Here is a 26,752-nt window from a genome sequence, read left to right on the forward strand (position 1 = left end):
CTCAAGGGTTCGAGTGCTTTTTTGCCGTGTTCAAAAACAATGAATGATTTTCTGTCCATTCTGTCCATGCAGGCCCAGACCAGACTACTTCCACCGCTGTTTCCCTGATGGACAGGAGAATCCCAAGATGCTGTGCACTGGACAGCCCGACTTGGTGGCCGAGGGGCGCAAGAGCTTTCCCAGTAGCCATTCGTCATGTAAGTGCCTGATCAGAGCCAGGGAGCAGGGCTCTAGCCCTAGCCTAGCTTTGGAACAGCAGTACAAACACAACTAAGCCTCTAGCTCTGAAACTGAACTGAAATCGGCCACAGAAGTTCCTGGAAGGTCGTTGCTTGTTTGTCTTGAGATATTTTCTGTGCTGTGACGTGTGAGTGGCCCTAGAATCTTTTGTTTCTTATAGAATAATAGAGAATGAGGCAGGCTATTTATGCCAATGCCTGGCTTGCAGGAGAGAGATGTCTTGTCACGATGAAACTGTTCAAATTAATCGTCTGCAGGGCTCTCTGGACTACTTTTGGTCCAGATACTTTCTTAATATAAATATCAAATATTTTAGCCGTGAGTCAGTTTTCAATGTGGCATGTGGGCGCTTGTGAGCTCGCGCTTGTGATAACAGAAGTCTAAATTAGGAAAGGGATAAATATATTCATACAACACAGAGACTGTCATGAAAGAAAGATGACTATCTTTACACATCTGAAATTTGTGAATATTAAAAGGCAAATATATATTTGCACTTCAAAGAATCTAAATTAAGAGCGAGATCTACTGTAGATTAAGGCAGGCATCTGCTCTAAATGTAGCAATCTTGCTCCAAGCTTATAGTGTAATTTTATAGTGTGGAATCATAACAACAGAGTACATGTGACCATATCTTGACCTTTATGGTATGTTTGGGTTGTACACTAAATCCTATTTCATTTTCTAAGTGAGCTCCCATTGGTTTTCTAGTAATTGTTGAAATGCTGAAAAGCAGACAAATTGTTAAACAGCATAGACAGTGACAAATGTCCATGAAAATTGGGATTTTGTTAGATAACAGGTCTTGCCAAAACTATTCAAATTCAATTTGTCAATTTAAATGCATTTTGATTGTTGTTTTACGCAGATTTTCAACAGAATGGAATGTGACAATAAGGGCATGCCAGGCTGAGTTAGTCTGGTTTAAGATTAATTTGCAGAGACATTTGACTGTCTGAGGATCTTTATGAGAAGACATCTCTCTCCCGCCCCCTCCTTCTCTGTTTTGCTGTCTTGATGAGACCTCCAGGGATTGATTGGAAATGCATCGTGCTATTACGATAGGTGTAGAGAGGACTAGGCTTCATTGCCTTATGGGGCTTGTTGTCCGTGTGGTGAAATTTCATTGGAAGAACCCTGAAGACTCCTGTTGCTCCCAACAAGCATCTGGGGGCAACTCGGTGCAGTTGTAGGGGGGGGGGGGGGGGGGGAACAGTTGACCCGACTCTGGCTAGTCAAATAGGGACCCTTGGGGTGTGTCCAGCAAGGTAGTTTTTGTTTTATCCACTCAATTGTATGTTTTACATTATTCAGTGAATACTGACTTGTGGTCATTTAATTCTGACTGAAGGGCTGACCAGACCATTAGATTTGTCCTTGAACTTTTGAGCTGCCCACTAGAATGAGATGAATCTGAGGAAGTGTCAACATTTCTCTTGCAGTCATTGGTAGTGCATGTTAATGTCCTAGGTGATATCAGCGAGTTAATTCCTCGCTGTGAGAAGATGCCAGTGTCATTTTCTCAACCACATTGCTCATAATGAGCTGACTAAATTATATTTTGGTTACCAATAAACAAGCCAAGGAAATGGAATAATTTGTTTGGAATGAGACGCAAGTCGGGCATTTACAGTAAACTGCTGGTATATCAAACTATTTTGGTCATTTTATTAGTTCAGAGACAGCAGCATATTGCACCACATGTCATGGGGTTTTGGCTTGCCTGCATCCTTAATGAAACCTGGGATGGAAAGATATCAAATCAACAAGTGCTGTGTCCCTTGGTGGAAAGTTTAATCATGAAGCAATACCTGAGACATCTGCTTGAAAGGTGTGACAGAAATTCCCTAAAGTTAAATTGAGGTTATTTCATGGTTGGTTGCCACATTGCCAAGGAGTTTATGTGTTGAGGTTTAAGAAATAACAGTGCATGTTTTAGAGATAGGCCTGAGGGATAATAGTTTGAGCATGAACAGTTTTTGTTGATTGTTTGGTCTTTGTATTATTGGATTGTTTCTGGATTGTATCTGGGTGGACTTATGCATTATGGGTACAAATGATTTTCCCACCACTGTTCTGTAGGAGACAGATGGGGAGAAGGTTGACTGTGTGTGGCTGAGAGTGTGAATAAATTATCTCATGAGGGGAGTCTGATACGGCAAGTGTCATTTGCATAAATGTAGTGAACAGTTTTTAGATGGCGACGCTCACTTAATGAGGTCAGTAATTCAACTAAAGGACTTCCCATTGCACTTGGAAAGTACTGCGACTAACACTTCAGACATATGAGAATCTCTTGAGGTCAAAATATGTCTCTCTCTTTTACTGCATGGTTGTTTCTTCGAGTGAACAACTAGTGTCTTTGAAACACCCTTGGGGAAATAGTTCAGATGGGGGAACCTGTCAGCCAGACTGGCTTTGACTGGCATATTTTTCTTTGTGCTTTAGAGGGAAACAAATGGAGGTAAATGTGACCTGACTGGCTTGCCGTCCCAAGTGGACGGAGTAGTTTCTCCTGGACCCGGTGGGGGGGGGACTCTGGGTCTCAGGTGTGCCTGAGCGCGGCCAGATTGCCTTGATATTTTCCCCTCTCCGTCCTCTCTCTGTGAGATGGTTATGAATAAATGAAATCACCTTTGGGGTTTAACCGCTCAGTTCTCTATAAGAGTCATCAACATCTTCTGAGAGGAAGAGATTTTTTCCACCTCAAAAAAAACTGAACTTGTTAAATCTGTCAAAACCTTAAATAGGCTAGAGGATTTTTAAAAACGTTCTACAATCCATGTGCAAGTAGTCTACTTGATGCTGGCCCACAGTATCTCTCTCTCTGGGTTCTGTTATTAAGGGTAAGTTTTCAATTTTGCATTACATGTCTTTGCGTCACACTTGCTGGTGTATTTGAAGCAGCGCATAGCTGAGATTGTTGCTCCCTGGTTGCAGCCGCTGTGTAGCTGAGCCTCAAAAGACTGCCGCGTTTCATAGAGTAAACATCAGCACGGCTCCACTGTGCCCAATTGGCTGTTTGATATGCAGGGAGCGCGTACACTTTCAGGCAAAGTTCCCGTCCCCTGGCGACAAAAGTAAGGGGGGGCTATGGAAAATACATAACTACTCGCTAATTTTTGGGACGCCACAGGAACTTAAGATGGGTCAGGGGCAGGGCTTTTTCTTCAGAGATTTTCAGCTCTGATCTTCTTCAAAAGCACTTCAATTGTCCAAGAGAGTAGAAGTCCACTGTGTATACGTGTGTGATAGTGTGTGTTTGAGCTCTCTGTCAAAGCAGTCCTCTGGGACTAGGATTCATCAGAGCACCGGAGCATGGTGGGAGGAATTTGACAGAAGGAGAAATAAATGTGCGTGACATGGGACTTTAATGTCTTAGGAATTGTAAATGTTATTGTGTCATTCAGATTTCTGTGACATTGACAGATATCACCCGGCAATGCCAGACATGTCTAGTACAGTAGTAGATGTCTTTATTGAGAAGACAGTGATAGAATTACAGAAAAAATAGAATAGTACTCCTCGGTGCTTCCAATATTGTCACTCCTTGGAGTGAGGAGGACCTCTTGCTCTTGGAGTTGTCATAAACATACACTGTGGTATTCTGATATTTACAGTATGTGTGAGGAATAAATTCACAGTGCATAATTTTACATATGCCACCTGGCACAACTGAAATGTCTAAAAATAAAAGCTGACTTTGTTCAAAGAAGCACGTAACAAGATACTCAACCATAATTAAAAGTGACGTCTATTGGATATCGGCTCGTACCAATTAAAATCAAAGGAGCAGTCTGCTATTCTAATCATGCACGTGTTAGCATCTGCAAATTGTTCTTTAAACCTGTCCATTCTCTCTGTGTGTGTGTGTGTGTGTGTGTGTGTGTGCTCCAAAACATAGTCTTACACGGAGACTTAAACGTTCCAACCAAATCAACATGTTGTTTCCATGCAGCATGGAAGGGGAATGGGTGTAAATCCATGTATTGTTTAGCTCAAATATCAACCTTTCGCCTGAATCATGGACTAAGAATTGTTGCTATTGTTTTTCAAAAAGTACTGTAATGTTGATAGAGCATTTTCTGTCTTGTTTTAGACTTAAATGACTTGAGAATCTAATGTTGAAAGACTGGAAGTGTTTGGCTGCATTAACTTGTCATACATATAAATTACTTTAATGTCCAAAGTGAATTCTGCAATGATATATAATCAGAGATGATAAAAGGGCTTCAAGATGAAGGCAACGCTGTGGATGATTTCCATATAGAGGTAGAGTGTAAAGTAAGAAATAATACAGCTCAGTCATCTGAAGTGCTCTCCATGTGTGTGAAATGGTCTCTAATGCATCTAGATAGAGGCAGAAGGATAAGACACAAGGGGTTATTCTGCAGTGTTTGGATTGCCACGTTTGTCACACAGTCTTCTTTATGAAAAGTGACTCTTGTAAAAGTCACACAGAGGTTATAGAAGACATTGACTTAAAAGCTACAACTCCACTGGTTGGCACTTTCTTAGCACAAAGCCTGCTTTTTTTTACAAAAAAATGTGTGTTAGCCACCTCCCTGCGTTTAAATCTGTTGCCAATGGTGCTGTTGGCAGACAGTGGGCCGGCCCTTGGCACATTAAGCATTCTTGGCTGGACGTCATTGGCAGGCCAGAGGAATTCCACTGTGTCTCTCCCTCTTCTCCCTCATCACAGACGGAAAACAAACCAGCGTGAGGCTCATTACAGACATCATCACAACAGTGGAACATGACACAGTTCCATTTGGTCAGTGTGAACTCAGTAGCTCTCTACTGTACCTCCCGCTTAAGCAAGAACAATCACAGGTGTGTTAGACAAAACAAAGTGCAGTGCTTACAGGTTTGTATTGTTTCACAGAGTGCATGAGCAAAGTGCGGAGTAAAGTGAAACAACACACACCTGGGTACCCCTACAAATGCTATCGACAAAATGGTAGCTGTGTCAAGATTTGGGGTTTCTTTTTAAAGTATACTGATACTGATAGCTTGAGAGGTACACCACCCTTTTTTGCTCTCTTCTGCAGTGCTTGCACTGACACTTTGGGCTCTGGATGTCTTAGGTTTTTTCCCCATAGCTCACTGAAATGTACTGTAGGCATGAACTGTAAATAACTGTACTGCCACTCAGACCAAAGTTTGGTTACAGCAGCACTGACATATTCCAAATATCTCTTTTGTGGAATGATTGCCAAAATCCGGTGCTCTGACAGTCTCTGTCTTTCCGAAACTCAAAGGGGCATTATGTATTCTGTAACAGACCTCGTGAACTCTTTGCCTCTAGCAGAGACTAGGGTCTGAGATTCCCAGTGAATCCTTTGAATTCACTTTGCCTCCTGTTTTGGCTGAATGGTTAATCTGCCCCTGGTTTGCTTTTGTTCCTGATGCACTGTCAACTTGTGACCCCTTTTGGTCTAGGTACCCGGAATTTCATCAGTGAATTGAATTACAATACCCCCCCCCCCCCCCCTCCCCAACACACACACACACACACACACACACACACACACACACACACTTGTCCTGCATTTGTCCTCGGGCAGAGCTCTCATGAACCCTTTCACTCTCACAAATGATTACTCATATTTTGTCCTTGACCGTATTAGTAAGTTTCAGTGCTCTGAATAACTGGTAACTGGGCAGAGAGTGGGCCTGTCCGTTATGATTCCCTCAGTGCACGGTCAGTGCTGTTGTATCTTGTACAAATCTAGTGTATAGCAGCAAGCGATTTATTCTTGTTTTAATGGGCAATCCTGGTAAATGATGTGGGTGTAACCTTCTCATGTGAGGCAGCTCCATGTACTGCTGCTGCATAATGGCAGACTTTGATGAAAATAGGACTATATAAAAGAACAAAGTGTCCACACAGTGTCATTTTAATCTGATTTAGTGTTTTAATTACAGACTATTACAGACATGGTAAAATCGTATAAATGAGGTCTATCTGAAATTGCAATGCGTGGGTCGGTATTTATGTGATGAGGCCTATTTGTTGACAAATTTCCAATTACTTTACATTGTTTAATCAATTTAAGAGGGAAAACACCATTACGTCAGGTTGCATAAGTACCCAATTAAATTGCAGCGTTATTACAGTTTGGGCTTGATTGCCTGTGAACTGGAAGTCTTATCTTGGATTAGGGTTTTACCATCAAGTTGCCAGGGCAACAGGTTATGTGCCGGTAGGGAGGCAGTTTCAACCTCTGGCTATCTGCGCTCTCATCTGTGCAGACGGCTTATGGCTCGTTCAGGAGAGCGCAGGGTGATTTTGCGCTGTGCCATGAAGCAGAAGTGAAGTCCTCCCTCAATACTTCCCTTTATTTCCTCCATACTGTAGCCATGTCTGCTGTATAGTTATCCATGCTGTAGAACACCATCTGCTTAGAAATATTTACACACTATTTGCTCTTCTCCCAGAAAACAGAAATGTTGAATTTGTGTATTGATATACCACTTGTGCTTGTGCAAACTGTAAAATGCAACAATTTTTACCACTATTTCCATACATTGAATATCAGAGATTTACTGTCCACTCTTGATGCCCTTGCTCTAAGTCGTTCTGTCTCGTCTCTGCGTGTGTGTGTGTGTGTGTGTGTGTGTGTGTGTGTGTGTGTGTGTGTGTGTGTGTGCAGTTGCGTTCTCTGGCCTTGGCTTCACCTCCTTCTACCTGGCGGGAAAGCTGCAGTGCTTCACGGACGTGGGTCGCGGGTGCAGCTGGCGCCTCTGTGCCATGGTGCTGCCCCTCTACAGTGCCATGATGATCGCACTGTCACGCACCTGCGACTACAAACACCACTGGCAAGGTAATTCCCCCCCACAGCTGCGCACTTTATTTTAATTCAGACAGTTTGACTCACACTCAACTGAATATGTGCTGTTTTTCTCACTAGATATCTATATGCCTCAACACACACGTCATGTCTTTCATTGGTGGATGATGCAACTGGGTTGAGGTGTTAAGGTGCCATCACAAAGACGGGGCACAGTGAAGGGCTGAAGGCGGACATTTTTTGTCTAGGTCTAAAATGATGATTGTAGAATATTGTCAAAAGTCTCTCTTTGTCCTCAGTGAACTTTTTGTTTTTCTTAGAGCTACAGTATCTGTTCAAACCCACCACCACAGAGTTAATCTACTTCACCGAAAGCGTTTCATAACGGAAGCTGTTCTCCCTCCACAGCAACCCCTAGGAAATCATTAGTTCATTGGTAAATATTTATACTTGTAGCGCTCCTTTAATAGAGGAGGAGGAGACCACCCCATGGGCATCAGTCAGGTGTAAAATTGGCGCAGGTCAGAGACATGTGCCCGGGATATCAATGGGCAGCAGTGAGCCGGAGCTGAGCTCTCACAGACAGCTGTCTGCACAATGCTGTTTGGCTGCCAATTATCACACTCATCAACAGGGTTAGATGGGACTGTTAAGAGCATGATGTGAATGTTTGTTTTCATCCAGAAAAACACAGACAAATTGCCAGATAAACAGATGTTCTCTGAATGGGGCTGAAGAGCAGAAGAACAATTAGCCAAACTCATTGTTGGCTGCTCTTAACCTAAGTGGCGAGCAAAAGATGCAATTTATCATCAGGACACAGTTTTTCCATAGTAATCTAGTGGGAATTCGGATAACGGATTGGATCGAATTTTGGAAATGTTTATTTTTTTCTAAAACACTTATTCTGGATCAATCCTGCCCTTTGGTTCTTTCAAAACGTTGAACTTGGTTTTGAATCTATGTAAAGCTATGGTAAACAGGATTTGATCATCCTGAAATTCACAATTTGCATCACAGTAATCAAATCCAATAAGATGTATCAGGTGATCCTACAGTAGATAGCAAAACATGGAATTTCCCATTCCAAATCATTTTGATCCAGATACTGTACATTTAAAAAAAACCTGGGCCCAGTCTATACAGGCAAGTGATCTTTCAAACCCTCTGTCCGTATGATTACTGTAGGTGAAGTGATACCTCAGAGCCTTGGATGCCTGGTATTGCATGTTGTTCTGTGGCCCATTGAAGGCCTGATTAACTGAGATCAGAATACACAATTGTGTGTGCATGCGAAAATATTGCATCAGTTGATGACAGTCTTGCAGGGAAAACTAAATGACAACAATTACAAAACATAACCTTGTTTGATACAGACTGCAAGTGCTAAATTAAATTCTATCAGATGCCAAGTGGAAGAGGCAAACACACAGCTTCAGAGGAGAACTGTGAATATTACGGCTGAATGTGAACGGTGCAGGTGTAGGTACATAAATAGAGGCTGGCGGCCTCAATTAGCCTGCTCCGTGAACCAGGCTAATAGAATAAGAACAGACCCTCAGTTCACTGGCCTGCCCCAACGTCTACCTGTCGATGCACTAGCAATCAGTGTCTTTCAGTGTGGGTCTGGATGCCAGTGTCAGAGCTGTGGATGGAGACTTTCTCTTGGAGGAAACGAAATCTCAGCTGCAGTTGTCATCATCAGCATTGCTCTGTTAATCTGTAAAGTAAATACAAAGTCCAGTCTATCATTCTAAAGATAAGGGATTTTGTATGGACAGGCATGTCAGTAGCATTATCATAACTAGTGCAGAGCCCATAGATGTGGCATTGTTTGTTCGTATAACACGAAATTTGGCACTGCACACACTCGTGCCAATAGGATGACACCCACCAAATTTGAGAGCAGTCGGATGAGTGGTTCGAGAGTTATACGTGGAACAGACAGAGTGACACACAGACAGACGTTCCTTGCATTAATAGATAGATAGAAAGATAGATAGATAGATAAACAATGTCTGGATAGATAGATGATAATAATAAATGGCAAGGATGTAATATACCACAGCATGAAATAAAGTGGCCTATTCACCTCAAAGCAATAGTTAATTTACATGTCAAAATGAGCTTGAAAAAAAATATATGCAATTATAAAACATTCAGTTACGTAAAATTCCTTCACGTGGAAATAAAATATGTTTTAGATACTGTATGTCCTATTTTGGAGCAAGAAACTTTGCAAATGAAATCTGTCAATGAGGTGATGGTTGATTCTACAGTATGTCCATAATGAGCAGATGATTGACACGTACCCTAATGTCCACAGATGCCTTCGTGGGAGGAGTGATTGGCCTGATCTTTGCCTACATCTGCTACAGGCAGCACTACCCGCCGTTCCTCCACATAGACTGCCACCTGCCTTATGCCAGCCTGGCTGCTGCCCACCCGGTGCCCGCTGCCCAGGAGGAGGCGCAGCCCACCGACAACGCCACCAGTCTGCCTCTGGAGGGCCTCACCGAGGGGCCCGTATGACCGCCACGTAGCCTCCACTCCAGCCAAGGCCAAGATCAACCTGTAGCGTCCAGCTCTGCAGTGTGACGACCGACACGCAGACAAACTGACTTGCTCTTCAACATTCCAATGAATAGTACTCCTTTTTTTTTCTTTTTCTGTGTTCCTTCTCCTTCGCCTGCATCTTCTATTCCCTCTTTTCTTCTTTTGGTGTCTAAACCAGCTGTCTCTTTGAGCTATATTTAGATGTTTTTTGTGTATTGGAGAATGTGGGACAACTTTCCAGCGAGGCAAGGCAGAAACAAATTAAGACAAAACATGATTAAGAAGCCACTTCAGAAATGTTTGGGAAATGACATTTCACTGCACTCATTAATTTTGTGTATCCATTATTTTTCATTGGTGCTGTAGCCATTTTCATTTACACGTAATGACATGGTTGATTGGGGAAATTTGAGTCACTCCTGCAATATCGTCGTTATGGATTCTCTTAATAATTCTGGTATTGACTTAGTGGATTAAAATCAAGTTAAAGCCCAAAAGACATTTCTTTTCCATTTCAGACGTAATAGATTTTGGTGTCTCTGCAGTAATGGTGTGCAATGTCTGGTCTGAATCATCTGAAATGTATTTTTTTTTCTCCTCTTGAAAAGCTCTTTTTCTGATAGCCATCTCAGCCACTGGGGACAGCCAGCACATTCCTACATTCTCTTGGTGGAGCCACTCGTTGTCTGTGGCGACATAATGACAAATATAGATCCGATGCATTTTGTCTGCAGCACATTGGACCATGTCCTGGAGATCGCCTCCTTTGTTTCTCACGTCTGTTTATATTGGATGCACTTGCTTCTGCTGTCTCCCACTTTCTTCCCTTACCAGCGAACTCTCTATGCTATTCCTATGGTTATGTAGACTTCCTCCTACCTAATAACATAATTTATAATTTACCTTCTCTTTTATGTACTTCTCTTCATCGTTCTTCTTATTACTGCTCTCAACCACCGAGCTCCAAATGTTTTACGCTGGACACTCACTGGAACATTTTAGCCCTCAAATTTAAATGCAGATTAAAGTTAAATGGGGCCAATCAATAATAAGCTGGTGCAGCCAGCGTACAGGGCCAGGCAGAGAGGGGCACAAACCCCAATCAGATCTGCAATTAATCCTCATAAATCTGAGGAAGGCCTTGGAGGACTATAAAAAATGTTGCAGTCCAAAGACCATTTGAGCACTGTGGATGAGGAGAATTTGCTATTTCCCCACCGCCACAGGCAAATGGGTTGTGTCCCTCAAGGAAGGTCAGGGCCTTCACAAAGGAGCACTTGACGAGACATTGGCACATGTAGGCTGGCTTTTATTGAAAGAATTACCAACTAGAGAAAGTGTATTCATACAGTATGTTTGACTTAGGAGGCATACGCTGTACTGTAGGATTTTATCTGCAGAAGGACAATCTTGTTCTGTATTCAAAGCTCTCTTAGAAATATCCTTGGTAAGCTATTACTTTTTAACCACCTGTAATCATAGGTGCTGTTCATAGGAATGTGCAATAAGATGTTGGAGGAGGGGTGTCTCTCAGACTTAATACAAGAATCATTGCCTTTTTTTTTCGAGCCAAAAGTAGCAATTAAAGCCCAGGAAAATCCTTTGGATTTGAGAAAGTACTGAACATCCACAAACTCTAGTCTCCCCCCAGTGACAGAAAGAAAGCCCATCGTGTAATTGAGGAGTGAGCAAAGTAATGGGGGTTTATAGTGAAGGATTGGCGTGCCTTTATTAAAGTGCGCTGTCTACCCCCAATCCTATTCTATAACTGATGCTCTTCACTTTGTTTTACTGCTATAACTGTCTGACAAATGCGTACATGCTAAGGTGTAATCCATTCTTTTCCATATGGAGACCATTCAAGTGACACAGATATTCTCATTTGATTAAGACTGAGTGAAGCGGGCATGCTGGGGTCGAATTGCCTCTTCCTTCTATCTGACAGATGTTAGAGGAGATCTGGAGAGCCCCATTGAATCCCCATGGTGTGGAAATCCCCCTGATGCTCTGATCGTTTAGCTAAAACAGATAGGATCATCGAGTGAGAGCCATGGTGCCTGCCTGAGCAGATATTCTGTGCTGTCAAGAGTACCCTGCGTCGGTGCGCCATACAGTTCTATAACATTTGAGAGAGGGTTTTTTTTAGATATGGCTTATTGCACTTATGATATGTATATATAGCTGCAGGGAGTATCTTCTCCTACAGAGAGTGGAAAGAGATAGTAAATGTGTACACTACAGGGAGGGAGAGAGAGTGAGAGAGAAAGAGAGGAAGATAGAGAAAGAGAGAGGGAGAGAGAGACAGATAGAAAGATGAGGGGGGGTTGTGTTTGAGCGAGCGTTCCGTTTAAAACATGAAATGGAGGAAACTTCAGCTGTTCAGTCTTGTCCTCTGTGATGGATGTGCGTGTCATGGTTTGGTTGCCAAGCAGCGCATCTGGAAGCAGCACAGCCTCCTGCATAGATGTTCAGACTCAGACCCTTACATTGCACACCTTTCCCCCAAACTCTCAACAGCCCCATTTTAGGAACCTGCAGCGCTGTACTGTAACTGTAAGACCCATGAAAGATTCTGTAGTTGGTTTTACAGCCTGATTCTGGTCTATTCCCTCTACCATAGTTCCCCTCATTTCCCTGTACGGTTTTGGTTCCATTTCCCATGAAGATGCATTTTCATCATCCCAATTTTTATTAGATATATGCTATTTATATTCAAGAGTAACTTTAAAATAAATACATTAATGTACTGGACGTGGTTTGTTTCTGTTGATTGTTGATTGATCAGTGTGACAATGTATGATATTGATGCTTTATTGGTTTATTTCAAACTGCACACATGGGGGACGCGTTATTTCTCCAACTCTTTCATGTCATAGTAAATGACTTTCATAACAAAAGCTACCAAATAAATGCGACTGCTCTCCTTGGATCAGAATTATGATAGTATTAGCTCAGCGTCATCAGACATGGCATGCCAGTTTCCATTTGTGAAAAGATACCATTTTTGTATGGACTAGCATGTCTGGCCTTGAGAGTATTTTGAATCATGTTTTGTTGTTTATACTGTCTATGTAGAAAGTACGATGATGTTAAAACGCATGAGCATAGTCTATCAATGAAAATAATGGGTGCTTAAGTGGACGTATGTTATATCATGAAAAGGACATTTGCACTAGTGATATGTTGAAGCTGCTATGATGAGAAAGTTTCAACCTACATGAAAACTCATGGGAATATATTTGACATTATGATGTGACTCTTGATGCTCCACTAACATAAAAAATAAACTCCTTATGGCTTGCCCAAGATTGTAAAAATGGTTTATGAATTCAAATCAGTGTGTACTTTTACATGATCTGTGACCTTATTCCTCACAAATCATGATAAATGTTCCTGGGATTTGAGTCTGGAAAGCAACCTAATGTGTTATTCTGTGTTCACAGTGAAGGTGTGTGTTGTGTCGTTACGCATCAAGCTGCACTTAAATGTGGGAAGTTTCCAATAAACATGATGTACGGTACAACGTTTCATCTTTTCTTTGGGTTGAGCGTGGATATCCAGTATGTGGAGGCTTAATTATGTGCATGCATGTGAAGACCACTTCACAGGTATTTTATCATAATAACATTAATTGCATTTTTACTGGAGGAACAGAGGGAAATTAACATACATTTATGTATTCTTATGGCCAGAACATGTATATTAGATCCTTCATGATGACTAATGTGTGACATCCCTGATTAATGCACTGTGTTCAAAATGTGATGCTTAGTTTGACCTAGTGATTGGAGTTTTCAAATAAGATTGAGAATAGTTATATACAGGGATCCTGTATTCTTACAAAAGACACAAATCAACTTTTCGTTTCACATGTCACACAAAGTATTTTACCCGTGTCTCTACCTCTACATAAATACAAGATGTTTTTCACACACTGCTAAACACTTCAATTAACATGGCAATCCCATCAGTTCTGGAGTATTTATAACAGGCCCTGTTTTAATAGTCTGTGACTTCCATAGATTGTGTTTTGTTTCTGAGTTTGAAATACTTTATAACAGTTGGTTATAATGAGTAGATTACATGTCATTTATTGTCAGTGAGGCATTCCATCATTAGACAGGAGAGAAAAAAGAGTGTACGAGAACATCAATACATGTGTCTGACTTTGATTTATGGTAGTGATGAGATTGTGGTTGTTGGTATTCCATGTAAATACTGCCTCTTGAAATTTCACCATCAATCGATTCATTCTAGGCTTCACCTCCATAACAACGATAATGCATTTGTGTCCTTTCCTTTTTTGTGTCTTCTTTTTGGGTTTCTTATTGATGTAAGAGTGCAAGAGAACAAACCTAATTTGGATTTATGAGTTTGAATATACAGTACATGTACAGGTTGTCAGAGTGAGTGAATGAGAGAGAGTGTAACAGAGAGATCAGTCGTGTCTGACTGAAAGAATGAAACAGAGAGAATGGTTAAAGGTCGACGTTGACGTCTATCATTCATTGTGTGTGGAGCTCCGTCCCCTGAAGCATGATGATTAGAGTGAATGCAGGCTGTTGCTGTGACGATGACCTATCCATTACTCTTCATTAAGGTCTGGGCAGAGACTGATCGCTTTGATTAGATGCTACAATCTTCCCATAGTCTGTGGTGGGAGGGGGGGGGGAGACCCTGTGTTGCCATAACCTCCTCTGGAGCTATAGGCTACATAAGACTCCTACAACAGATCAATTTAGTCATATCCTCAATAAGGTTTTATACTGTACGTATCTCTGTGAAGTATGTCCATGTAGCAGTGTGCCCGAAATAACACTGGTTTCACTTGGCCAGTTTTTTTTTTATCAAAGGGTTGAGATAACATAAAACTTAAATAGAACATGAATGAGATAGCAGCTGACTCGATGCAAGCTGAGGGCCAGCTCTTGTATAGGGTCAGCAGCAATCTGTGAGAGGAGGACGAGGAAAACTGATAAATGGGAAAAACCACAGAGCCAAATGAGAGCAGCCTCTTATCTGAGGTCCCTGAAACTCTGAGTCATGTTCCTCCTCTTCACTTGTTCAGGGACAAAGACAAGTATCCTTCAATTGGTCTCATCCTTCAGGGGAGAGGAGCGCCGTGAACAGGGCCAACGAGTGAGTGACAGTGAGGTGTATTTGTTGTAAAAGATCCCCGTCCCCCAGAGAGCCTTGCCGGTGCCATTCATGCTGCTTTGGGAACACGAGGGGAAAACGCCCGAGATCTCTCCCTCCCACGGTTCCCAAAACCGCTCCCAGCTGCAGGCCTGAGTGCACCGCCTGCATCAGAACGAGTCAGGAGTCCTTGAAATGAGCGGGAGCTTTGTGAGATGAATGATGTGGGGTCTCTGTTGATCAAGTGCAGATTGGCCACCTGGGCATGCTGATGTGTTCAGTAACACAGTACAATCCTCGGGCTAGCAGCAACAAGATAAACATTTCTCTATTGATCTCACTTAGAACAGAGGCTTAGATTGCGCATTTTAAGTTTTCTCTTTCATTTCATTTTTTTTCTTTTCCGAAGCTGTTCGAGCCCGCTAAATAAAAACTAAGCCATGAGTAACTGAAAAATATTACAGTCATCAGAATGTTTCATTATTAATATATTGCCTTGTAAATATTAGATGATTCAGAGAGAAGTCAGAGATTTTGATGTTTCCCTGGCAGATTGGTCAATGACTCTGGCAGTGACTGCTCCTTAAAAACATCCTTCACGTTTTTAGTGAACGTGTCCAGTGATTTCTTTCTTTTGTGCTCCAGGTACTCAATGTTCTGTATTGTCAAATGAGACCACAATGTAGCGAATGGGCCCACAATTGACTAAAAATATGCTCACTATTTAGTCAAACAAACGCATATTTTGGTGAAACCTGCACACGTTATCTCAATACACACATATCAAAGACACCTCCAGAGTTCCGTAGGATTCAACAGTTCACACTTTATTTGAAGGGGTGTGCATTGTAACATTTGAATGAAATGAAATAAGCTCAGGCGTGCCAGAGGCACCTTAGAATGTCAATAGGGTCCTAAGGGCGTGACCACCATAGACCTAAAAGAAATGGACAAACAGACTCCGTCGTTCTCAATGAGAGGGGGCTGAAACAAAAATTCGTTTCCTGTTCATCGTACTGCGCAGACTCAAACTCATTAGCCTGCTGTAACTCGTCTGATAGATCGAAAACCTCTGAAATTGTTAACGTTCGTTTTTTAATATTATTATTATGTGTACTTGCCTCTAGGTAATGCTTTACCATATCAAACAGTAGGCTACCGTAGGCTACACGCATTTTCACTGATCTTGCGAATGACTCTCCGTCATGGTTTTCGTGCAGGCTCACTCAGCTTCTTATCCAAACATTACGGGCGAACGTTAGCTTCCCTACAACAGACATGCTAAAATACTTCTTTACGGGAAACCAACGTAATATACGGGGAAGAAGTGAATTAATTTTGCCTTCGATACCCTATATAGAATACACAGAAGCTATAAGGGAGACAAAGGGCGAATGCTACATGAAGTTATGGGATCGCAAAAAAATCTGAAATCTATGGCCGTCCAAGGGAGTTAGCAGAGTGTTGATCACCAGCTCATTTCGTGTTTCTACTTCCGGGAATATGCCTGCCCCCTTGGGGTGACCACGCACCTTACACTGAGCGCATCCTGATTGACAGTTCGGTCTATGTATTAGCTCCAAGTAACCGTTCAATAAACGAGGCTCCTTTTAGCAAGTCATCTCAGTGGTTATTTACGTCTACAAAGTGTGGAATACGACATGGTGTCAGAATAGAGGATGGACGTCGCTGGAGTACCTTCGCCGAAAATTAACTGGGAATCGCAGAATTTGCCAGGAGAGTGGAAAAAGTTTAAGCAGCATGTGGAACTCATGTTTTCAGGACCGTTTCGGAGCAAGAACCAAGCGGAGAAATGCAGCTACCTACTTCTTTGGGTTGGTGAGAAGGGAAGAGACATTTATAATACTTGGACATTGACAGCAGATGCTGCAAAAGAGCTTAAAACGTACTACGATCGTTATGAAGCATATGTGTTGCCTAAAAAGAATACCATATTTGCCCGATATAAGTTTCATGAGAAGGTTCAGGGTGCTAACGAAACCCTCGAACAATTCGCCACTGAGTTAAAATTACTTGTGAAAGACTGTGCTTATGCAAACGAGGACGAAATGGTCAGAGACCGCATTGTATTCGGCATACAATCGTCCAAAGTCAGAGAGAAACTTTTGAGTGTAGGCTCGGATTTAACGCTCGATAAAACTATGGATATTGCTAGGTCACACGAACTAGCATTAGCACAGACGCGCACCATTGGAAATGGCGCCACGAGCTGCGCTCGTGATCAGGTCGTGCACGCTGTACACAGGCAGCAGCAGCACACAACCAGAGAGGCAACGAGAGGAGCTCGCAAACCGGACAAAGTGAGCAGAGATTGGAAGCCAGATGGGACAGGAAAGACATACGGCAAGAACTGTGGCTATTGTGGTGGACGAGCACATAGAGACAATGAACACTGTCCTGCTAGAGGCAAGCAATGTGCTAAATGTGGCAAACTCAACCACTTCGCGAAAGTATGCAAATCCACAAGCAGGAGATCCGTGCATGCAGTGAACCAAGATGAAAACGGTGAGACAGATGAACTGTTTATTGATGCAATTACAAAGCGTGGGCACTTGTCAGACTCTGAGCAGGCATTTGCCGATATTAAACTGGGGGAACACGGCACTGTTACCAAATTTAAGTTAGACACTGGTGCACAAGTTAACGTTATACCCCTGAGTCTATACCACCAGTTGCACGAGACATGTAGGCTGCAACTACAACCTACAACACGCATGCTGACAGGATATGGTGGACAGCCACTTGCTGTTAAAGGCATGTGCAAAATAATTAGTGCATACAAAGAGCGTGGCATGACATTGGATTTTTACATAGTGGACACAAAGGCCCCGCCGGTCCTGGGCTTAAATGCATGTCTAGATTTAGACTTGATTAAGCTAGTACTGTCCGTCACTGCTGCTGTGGATCAAAAGTCCATATTAGACGAGTTTGCAGACGTCTTTCAGGGAATTGGGCTTTTCCCAGGAGAGTGTACTATTCACCTCGACCCAGCAGCAACACCTGTCGTTTGCCCGCCTAGAAGAGTTCCAATAGCGCTACGCAGTCGCCTGCAGAAGGAACTACACCACATGGAAAACACAGGAATCATCGCTAGGGTAACTGAGCCGTCTGAGTGGGTCAATGCATTAGTAGTAGTAGAGAAGCCGCGCACAGGAAAGCTAAGGGTTTGTCTCGACCCTAGGGACTTAAACAAAGCCATTAAAAGGCCACACTACCCGCTACCCACACTGGAGGATATCACACATAAGCTGGCAGGCGCTAAGTACTTCAGTGTCTTGGATGCACGTTCAGGGTACTGGGCAATCAAGCTCACCACAGCCTCGTCCAAGCTCACTACTTTCAACACGCCATTCGGGCGATACCGCTTTCTGAGACTCCCTTTCGGATTAATATCAGCTCAAGACGAATTTCAGCGAAAAATTGATGAGACCTACCAGGGCCTCGAGGGCGTGGTGGCTATCGTGGATGATGTCCTCGTATATGGTCCAACCAAGGATGCTCACGACAGAAACTTGCGCGCCATGCTCCAGAGGTCTCGTGAGAAAGGAGTCCGGCTCAACCCAGAAAAAAGCGTCATAGCTTCTACGGAAGTCAGTTACTTTGGTCACTGCCTCTCACAGGAAGGCATCAAGCCTGACCCAGATAAAGTCAATGCAATCAGGATGATGCAACCTCCAAAAAACCGTGCCGAGCTGGAAACAGTGCTGGGTATGGTGAACTATCTGGCAAAGTTTGCACCTGGGTTGTCAGAAATCAATGCACCGATGCGCCAGCTGCTCAAGCAGTCCAGTGAATTCCTGTGGGACAGCCAACACGACGCTGCGTTCCAGAAGATGAAGGACGTCATCACCAGGGAACCGGGACCGGTCCTCGCCTACTTCGATCCTGACAAAGAGCTCAGCTTGCAAGTGGACGCATCTAAATATGGCTTAGGTGCTGTATTGCTTCAAGAAGGTAGGCCAGTCAGTTATGCATCTAGGTCTCTCACAGAGACCGAGGTAAATTATGCCCAGATCGAGAAAGAGATGTATGCAATACTGTTCGGTCTCAAACGTTTCCACCAATATGCCTATGGTCGTCACGTCCATGTGGAATCAGACCACAAGCCCTTGGAGTCGATCATCAGGAAGCCACTAGCTGCAGCACCGCCAAGGTTACAAAGAATGATCCTCCAACTGCAAAAATACTGTTTCACGATCACGCACCGTCCAGGCAAGGACATACCTGTCGCCGACACACTGTCGAGGAAATCTCTTGCCGCTACTGATAGCAGCCTGAGCGAAGGCATGGACGTACAGGTGCACACTGTGTTCAGCAGCATGCCTGTGAGTGATGATAGACTGTCTGAGATCCGAAAAGAAACCGAAAACGACGAACAACTCACAGTGCTAAAGAAGGTTGTTCAAGACGGGTGGCCTGGTGACCGAAAGAACTGCCCTCTCAGCGTGAGAGAGTTTTGGAATCACCGTGACGAGCTCTCCGAAATGAATGGCATCTTCTTCAAGGGGGAGAAAATCATCATTCCTTCTAAGATGCGAGGTAGGATGCTAGAGAAAATCCATACAGGTCACATGGGCATAGAAAAATGTAAACAAAGAGCCCGTGACATTATGTTTTGGCCTGGAATGTCCAAAAGCATAGAGACAATGGTAATGAATTGCAGCACATGTCAAGAACACCAACCAGCAAACACGAAAGAGCCCATGATTCCTCACCGCATCCCTGACAGACCGTGGCAGGTCGTGGCAACAGACATCTTCGCATGGCAAGGTGAGAATTACCTCATTACCGTGGATTACTACAGTAGATTTTTTGAACTAGACAGACTTACAAGCACCACTTCGGCATCAGTTGCACACAAGCTAAAAGCTGCCTTTGCCAGGCATGGCATCCCAGAGACTGTCGTCTCAGACAATGGCCCCCAATATGCAGCAAAAGAGTTCGAGGCATTTGCTCAGTCTTGGGAATTTGAACATGTCACGTCCAGTCCGTATTACCCCCAGGCAAATGGTCTTTCGGAGAGGACTGTGAAGACAGCAAAAGCTCTAATGGAGAAGGCCAAAGCAGATGGACGAGACCCCTACCTCGGTCTCCTGGAATATCGAAACACGCCGGTGGACAGCTTCAAGTCTCCTGCACAGCTGCTGATGAGTCGTAGGCTCAGGTCAGTCTTGCCAAGCACAAACATGCAGCTGCAGCCAGAGGTTGTTAGCTACAAGGATGGTCATACAAAACGACAGCAAAGGCAACAGCATCAAAAGAAGTACTACGATAGGTTTGCCAGACCGCTACCGCCGCTACACATCGGACAGTCCATCAGGCTCCAGGAACAGGGCCGATGGAGGCCAGCAGTCGTTGTCCAGCCAGCTGACACACAGCGGTCATACATCCTTCGCACCCAGGAGGGTCAGGTGTATCGCCGCAACCGCAGACACCTTCGGACCACCAAGGAGAACTGGTCTGAAAGCAGAGCCAGCTCAGGTGATGCTGAGCTCCAAGAACAAAACAGTCAACAACAACAAACACCAACACCATACTTACCTACAGAGCACACACCAGAGGAAACATCACACTCACTTACACAATGCACACATGAAGAAACACCAGACTTACCTGACTCACACACTCCGGAAATCACAAACACAGAGTCATACCGCACAAAGTCGGGACGAGAGGTCAAGACACGATCTGTCCTGAATCTGTGAATTGTAAAGGGTGTAGGCGGATCGCTGCCCTATGTCAAAAAAAAAAAAAAAAAAAAAAAGAAAGAAAGACAACGAAAATGTTATGTTCATGGTAATATTGAAATGTAAAAAAAAAAAAAAAAGAGTGAGAAAAATGATGTTCATGGTAATGTTGAAATGTTTGAAATGTTGTGATATGAGATGGATATATTGAAACAGCTCTGATAGTTCAAACAATGTTTTAGTCATAAGAATAGAAAACATACCGTTGTTGTTTATGTCACAGGAATAGAAATTATATGAAATGATATGAGATGGATATATTGAAACAGCTCTGATAGTTCAAACAATGTTTTAGTCATAAGAATAGAAAACATACCGTTGTTGTTTATGTCACAGGAATAGAAATTATATGAAATGATATGAGATGGATATATTGAAACAGCTCTGATTGTTCAAACAATGTTTTAATCTCAAGAATAGGAATTATTCGGAACATGTAAGTCATTCAAAGTAATGTATTTCAAACTGTATGCATTAGGAACAATTCCAATCCATTACATTGTCATTCTTTCAAAAAGAGGGAGATGTAACATTTGAATGAAATGAAATAAGCTCAGGCGTGCCAGAGGCACCTTAGAATGTCAATAGGGTCCTAAGGGCGTGACCACGCACCTTACACTGAGCGCATCCTGATTGACAGTTCGGTCTATGTATTAGCTCCAAGTAACCGTTCAATAAACGAGGCTCCTTTTAGCAAGTCATCTCAGTGGTTATTTACGTCTACAAAGTGTGGAATACGAGGCATTACACTGTCACAATGTAATTGTTGATGCAACGTTGACATTAATTGCCAAGTCTTTACTATGACAATGTGATATTAAACAAGACAAAATAAGCTGTCATGAACATGCCATGTTAGGCCTAATTAAAATGGTCAGTGATTAACAAGTGAGCTAAAAAGCTGTCTATCCTGCTAACTGATGATCTAATTCACCAAATGAATCAACAGGCATTGTAGTCCAACAAAAGCAGGAGGTGTGTTACCCCTGAAAAAGGGTACACATTGTACCAGTCCCCACCTGTGACGGACAACTGCAGTGCAGCCGTGTGCATCTAAGCCTGGCCGCAAGCCTGAGCAGGTGCCGCTGTAAAGAAAGCTGGCGTGCAATAACACTAACGCTGCTCTTTTGTGCCCACACACCAACAGAATGAAATTACCCAACAAGGCTGCCAGTCTAAAACGCCGGCTCGCTCACCCTTGTGCCTGTGAGCACTATAAAGGGTACCCTCTACTACAGTCACCCACTTTAATGCACTGTTCATTTAGGTCTAATCCATCACCACAGTTTTTCACTGTCACAGTGTTTGGGCTTTGCACATGGGGCTTACTGTATAGACCTACTGCATAGCATCGCCCTACAAGGACATGTTGTTGTTCAGATTGGGTTATTGTTCTCAAATGTGATCTACATCTAGAAAAGCTTCTTAACAATGGTGAGTCTGTAATGCTTCCAGTGCTCTTTACGTGCGTCACATGTATCTGTTTCAACACCGTCAAACATCACAACATGTCTGAATGCTTTGATAATAATGTAATGGCATTTTTTATCTGAAGCTAAAGCTATTGCTGTGCAGATCAGTTACAGTGTGTCAACAACCAGATGGGTCAGTTTGATATACCCTACCGATGGCTTCAATGATTTATAGGTGTCAGATCTCACGTTTTGTGTGATGAGATGTTTCTGGTTGACACATCGTCATTCTCCAAATACTGATTGATCTTCCATGCAAGCCTGGGCTGACGAAATGGATTTGAATCATGCAGAGACAGAGGTTTTTTTTTTTTTAAGTGATTAGCTGTGACAGGAGCAGAGAGAAAAAGGAAAGATCTGATGGTGGTCGGATAAGTGAGGCGTTCTGAGATGGAAAAACTTGAAAGTGGACATGATCTTTGAAATATTTGACCTGAAAGGAAAGAAATGGTACATTTTATATGGGGTTTTTTTCAAAAGAAAATTAGTATGTTAATTAGGATGATGAAAAGCTGAATTTGAAATGTTCTCTGTCATTTTCCATTATTGATGAGATATGTTTTACACGTGTGACAGGCCACTTAGTGAAAAAGATGCCTCTCTATGAAAGTGGAGAGGGTGCACAATATCTTCTAAATGAAAGGTCTAATGTTGATTCAATTATTTATTTCTTTAACAAATTGCCAACTGTTCAGTTCAATCTAAATATCTGAAAACAGTTAGAGCATAAGAGATCAGGTCATAAAACCTCTTTGGAATGCATCTAGGTACAGTTGACAAACCTTTCTGTATGATTTCACTAAAATCATCTCCTCAGAAACTGTAAACTGTGACCTTGGCCAAATTTAGCAATCACACTTCCAAGTGATTGCGGGCCTTCAGCTATTGTATCACTGACACGTTCTCTCTGTCTCCAGCTCTCACAGGTCTATATTTAGTCTGATAAGACCTACTCACGGCCTTACACAACAGTAGCTCCCACACACCTCTGTTCATTGAGAATTTTAAGCACATACACTGCGCAATGAGTTGTTAAACCATGTAATCTCACAGTGGCGCTATAGAATTGTATTTGTATAGAATATCTCACATGCTTCTGTGATGGAGAAGAGAATGCTAATGTATTCAGATCTGTAACGTCACTGGCTGTGTGTGCCGTGTTTGATCAATGGCAGATGCCTCACTCCAGCAGTCAAGTCATATAATGAGAGAGAGAGCACTCCTAAAGCATTGGGTGTAGAGCCAAGTTTGACTGGATTATACTGTAAATTTTGCTGATGTTGCTGTGTGAGGGAAAACACCACTTCCAAAAGTGTCAGGTCTCATCTTCATTGTGTAGGGCCGGATATGACTCGACATTCATGTCTATGCATAATAAAAACATGTTCTCTAGACAGAAGCACCTACCTGCTGTGTCAGCAGCAACCCTCAAGTACAGTGAAATACTCATATATTTTTATGTGCTCTCTGCAGTCGAACTCCACCAGTGCTGTTGAAAAAATGCACCTCACAGCTGAAAATAAATGAAACTAGACGAGAAGTGTATGTATACTTTCCAGGATAAGTGCAAGAGAGAGATATTGCCTTTGTCCTTAATCATTTTATAATGTTGCAAAGCAGATCCCTGTGATCTCTTAGCATGCAGGTACATCTTTTTGCAGTGATACATCTACCAGAGGCAATGCAAGACATAAACAGACATGAAAATATTTGTCTTCTTTCGATCTTTTTTTGCGGCTACATAAGGACATCAAAGAGATCATCCAAGCAAAGCAGGCCTTTGAAGGGCAGGACATGTTTGTGTACACCTGAGATTTTCAAGTACTGTAGGTCAAAAGGTTATTTTTAAATCTTTCACAACTATTTCATAAGCGGATGCCATTCTACTGTAAGTCTGAAACATTTCCATATTATCAAGTGTAAACTGTGTGAGTTTAATTAAGAATGTAACAAGAAAAAAGAAAAAGAAAGAAGTGAGGGCATTACAAATGCACATTAGGTATTCATATGACAATGGGCACATTGTGGGAGTCAGCCACTGACCAATACAGCCAATGCTGCCTTTAAGGTTAGGCATTCATGCAGTATCTGCTCTTTCTATTCAAAATATGTCCTGAACAGTTGGGGTGTTCTGTTCTCCAACTAAATCGTCAACTGTCGCATTTGCAACTCTGATTATCACAATCATATTATCATAAATGTTTTTTAAAATAGTAATTTCAAATGGCCTACAATGAAAACATCATAATCATACCAAACGTCCATGAAAAGTACTTTCCTTTCAGTCACTTTAAAGGCATTTCAAACTATGTCTGAAAATAGTTATACATTTGCATCATTAAATATTAATGTAACCTCTTCTCTTAAAACAAACTCCTATAAGTACCATTTCGGCAAACAGCAAGAAATTGGTTATAATTTATTTACAGACTTCTATTCATTTGCATTCCAAACTCATGGAGTTTGGCCTTGTGCTTGCGCACAATTTCTCTTGAATGGAGAAAAGTAATTACTTGCTGTCAGGACAAATGTCCTCTTGGACCTGGAGGAGAGGAGTGTTATTTCCTCCCTGACAGAAAGACTGATAATGGGGACGAGTGGTGGCGCTGGAGAGAGAGAGAGAGCAGCCAGATGATGAGCCAGTACTGTAAACATGCCCTCAGCGAATGTAGGGGCAGACAGTGTAGAAATACAAACACAAGTGACAGACGCATATCCGGCGCATATCTATATGGTAAAAATGTAAATGATTTATGCATTACTTTACTCTGCCACCGGCCGTCAGCAGATCCAGCGGCTTCAGTAATGTGAAGGTGCGTGTCCTCATTATGGTGCTAATCCTGCTCACCTGATCTATTTGTCAAGAATCCATCCATCTCGTCCACGTCCACATAGAATTGTGTGCACCAGCACGGTGGTCGGGGACATGCTGTGAGTTGTCTCTGCAGATAGCTTGAGAGATAGTCTTACTCTTAGCCCACCCTGGTCTCATCCTATTTTGGGGAGGCATGAGAAGATATGAGAATGGGGGATGATGTGGAGGATAGATACGGTAGAAGTGACAAAAAAAGAGAGACGACGGGCAGAAAATGCCCTCGCAGGGGGATAAATATCACACTGTCCAATCGAAGCCCATCAGATTAATCTGACATGTAGGATTCAAGGAAGCCCATGTCCATGACTAAGCTGTCAGATCAGTTAATGCCCTCTAGAGTCCTGTTCTCCTGCTATCGCTTCTCATCTCCAGCAATGCCATCATCATTTGTCACATGAATAGATAAAGAACGAGTATTCTTTGTTTTGGGGCGAATATACGATTCACATCACTATTCACGAATGGCTCTGTGCACGTGTGTACAGTACATGTAGCTTTTTGATTTGGATCTGTTCACGCGTATAGAACAGACGAGACATTAATGTCAGCCTAATTTCCCCGTACAGACACGTGCTCTAACATCTGTGGTGGAACATCAACGATGGTAGTTATGACTCACCATCAGTCCTCTAACAACCTTTTCACCCACTAGCTTCACAATTGCTCCAAAACTCATTACGCGGAGTCTTCCTGCCTCCATCTCAGAGTATTTCTATCCCTCTGATTTCTTTTTGGAAGCCGTCATAGAATCAGCAGGTAATAATGTAATTTTTGCTCCTCTTAAAATATTTTCTTGCATTGACAAGCACTGCACCTTTTAATTTCACGTTGAATGTACTTAACCTGTGCCTGACTTCATAATTGACAATGTCATTTGCAGAAATTGAATGGAATGATTAAATCAACTGAGCAGAATCAAGGAACTACCATCCAACATTAAAGGGGATTAAAAACGTTTAGCAATCAGAAGAGGTCAAAAGCTTTCTCATTGGTTTCTAGGCCAATCATGAAAGATTTCAAAGATGTCGGAGAACACATGAGATGATTGACACAGGAGGCCTGACTGACAACAAGCCGTCCAAAGTCTAAACTGAAACTGAAACTAATTTAATAACTTGGTAATCACCCAAATCACTGCTTCAGAATACATAATCAGTGACATCATGCAGTTTTCCTCCATAATCAGTGACATCATGCAGTTCTACTCCAAAAATTCCCACTTTTCCCTCAAGTGCAATTTGCTGTTCTTTGCCTCTATAGCAGGCTCAATGAGGTTTCAGCCATTTGCAGGCTGTTCATACCACCTCACAACATGCTTTTAGATCCGCGTAGCAGTGAAAAATGTTTGCCTATATCCTCCCTCTCACTGTCATGATCTTAGGCATGAACAGCAGTATTACTGAGAGGACTTCACTTAAACCTTGCAGCTTTATGAACTGACATGTTTTTGCGCCATTATGCATTAAAAAAAAAACTTTATGCAGGCCTGTAAAAACATTGTGTGATATTCATTGCTTCAATGTAAAACATTTTCTTAAGCATTAAAATCCCACTTAATATAGTGCAATATTACATGCATGATTAATCAACTAGCTGGACCCAATGTAGCTTACTGTAAATAACAGTGACTCAGTTGGTATCTATTGTTTCTCTGGTTGTTGAGTTTGTCCATTTGCATAATAGCACGTCGTCAATTCCAAATGAAAGCTGACTGCTAATGACAGTTGGAATTCTACTGTAGGTATGGTCATGTTGACTCACACAGATGGTGTGCAGTGACAGCCGCTCACCTCACCAGCCAGCAGATCTGCTGAGAAAACAGAATGTTCTCTCAATTAGCCACAAGTTCCCATGCAGCTCCAAGCTCCTCCAGTGCTAATGATGCCCACTCCACTAATGACACATAAAACG

General features: G+C 42.5%; 1 protein-coding gene across 1 annotated transcript in view; it reads left to right on the forward strand.

The window, feature by feature from the left end:
* The window catches only part of plpp4 (phospholipid phosphatase 4), a 31,491-nt gene extending 21,286 nt beyond the window's left edge, over nucleotides 1-10,205 (forward strand). The window contains exons 6-8 of the mRNA XM_062519746.1: nucleotides 73-197; nucleotides 6,897-7,067; nucleotides 9,361-10,205. Coding sequence (XP_062375730.1) covers nucleotides 73-197; nucleotides 6,897-7,067; nucleotides 9,361-9,566 — 502 coding nt within the window. The 3' untranslated portion in view covers nucleotides 9,567-10,205. The remainder of the gene's footprint in view (nucleotides 1-72; nucleotides 198-6,896; nucleotides 7,068-9,360) is intronic.
* The last annotated feature ends 16,547 nt before the right edge of the window (nucleotides 10,206-26,752 follow it).

The sequence above is a fragment of the Sardina pilchardus genome, chromosome 18 (genome assembly GCF_963854185.1).
Source record: "Sardina pilchardus chromosome 18, fSarPil1.1, whole genome shotgun sequence".
Classification (NCBI taxonomy): Eukaryota; Metazoa; Chordata; class Actinopteri; order Clupeiformes; family Clupeidae; genus Sardina; species Sardina pilchardus.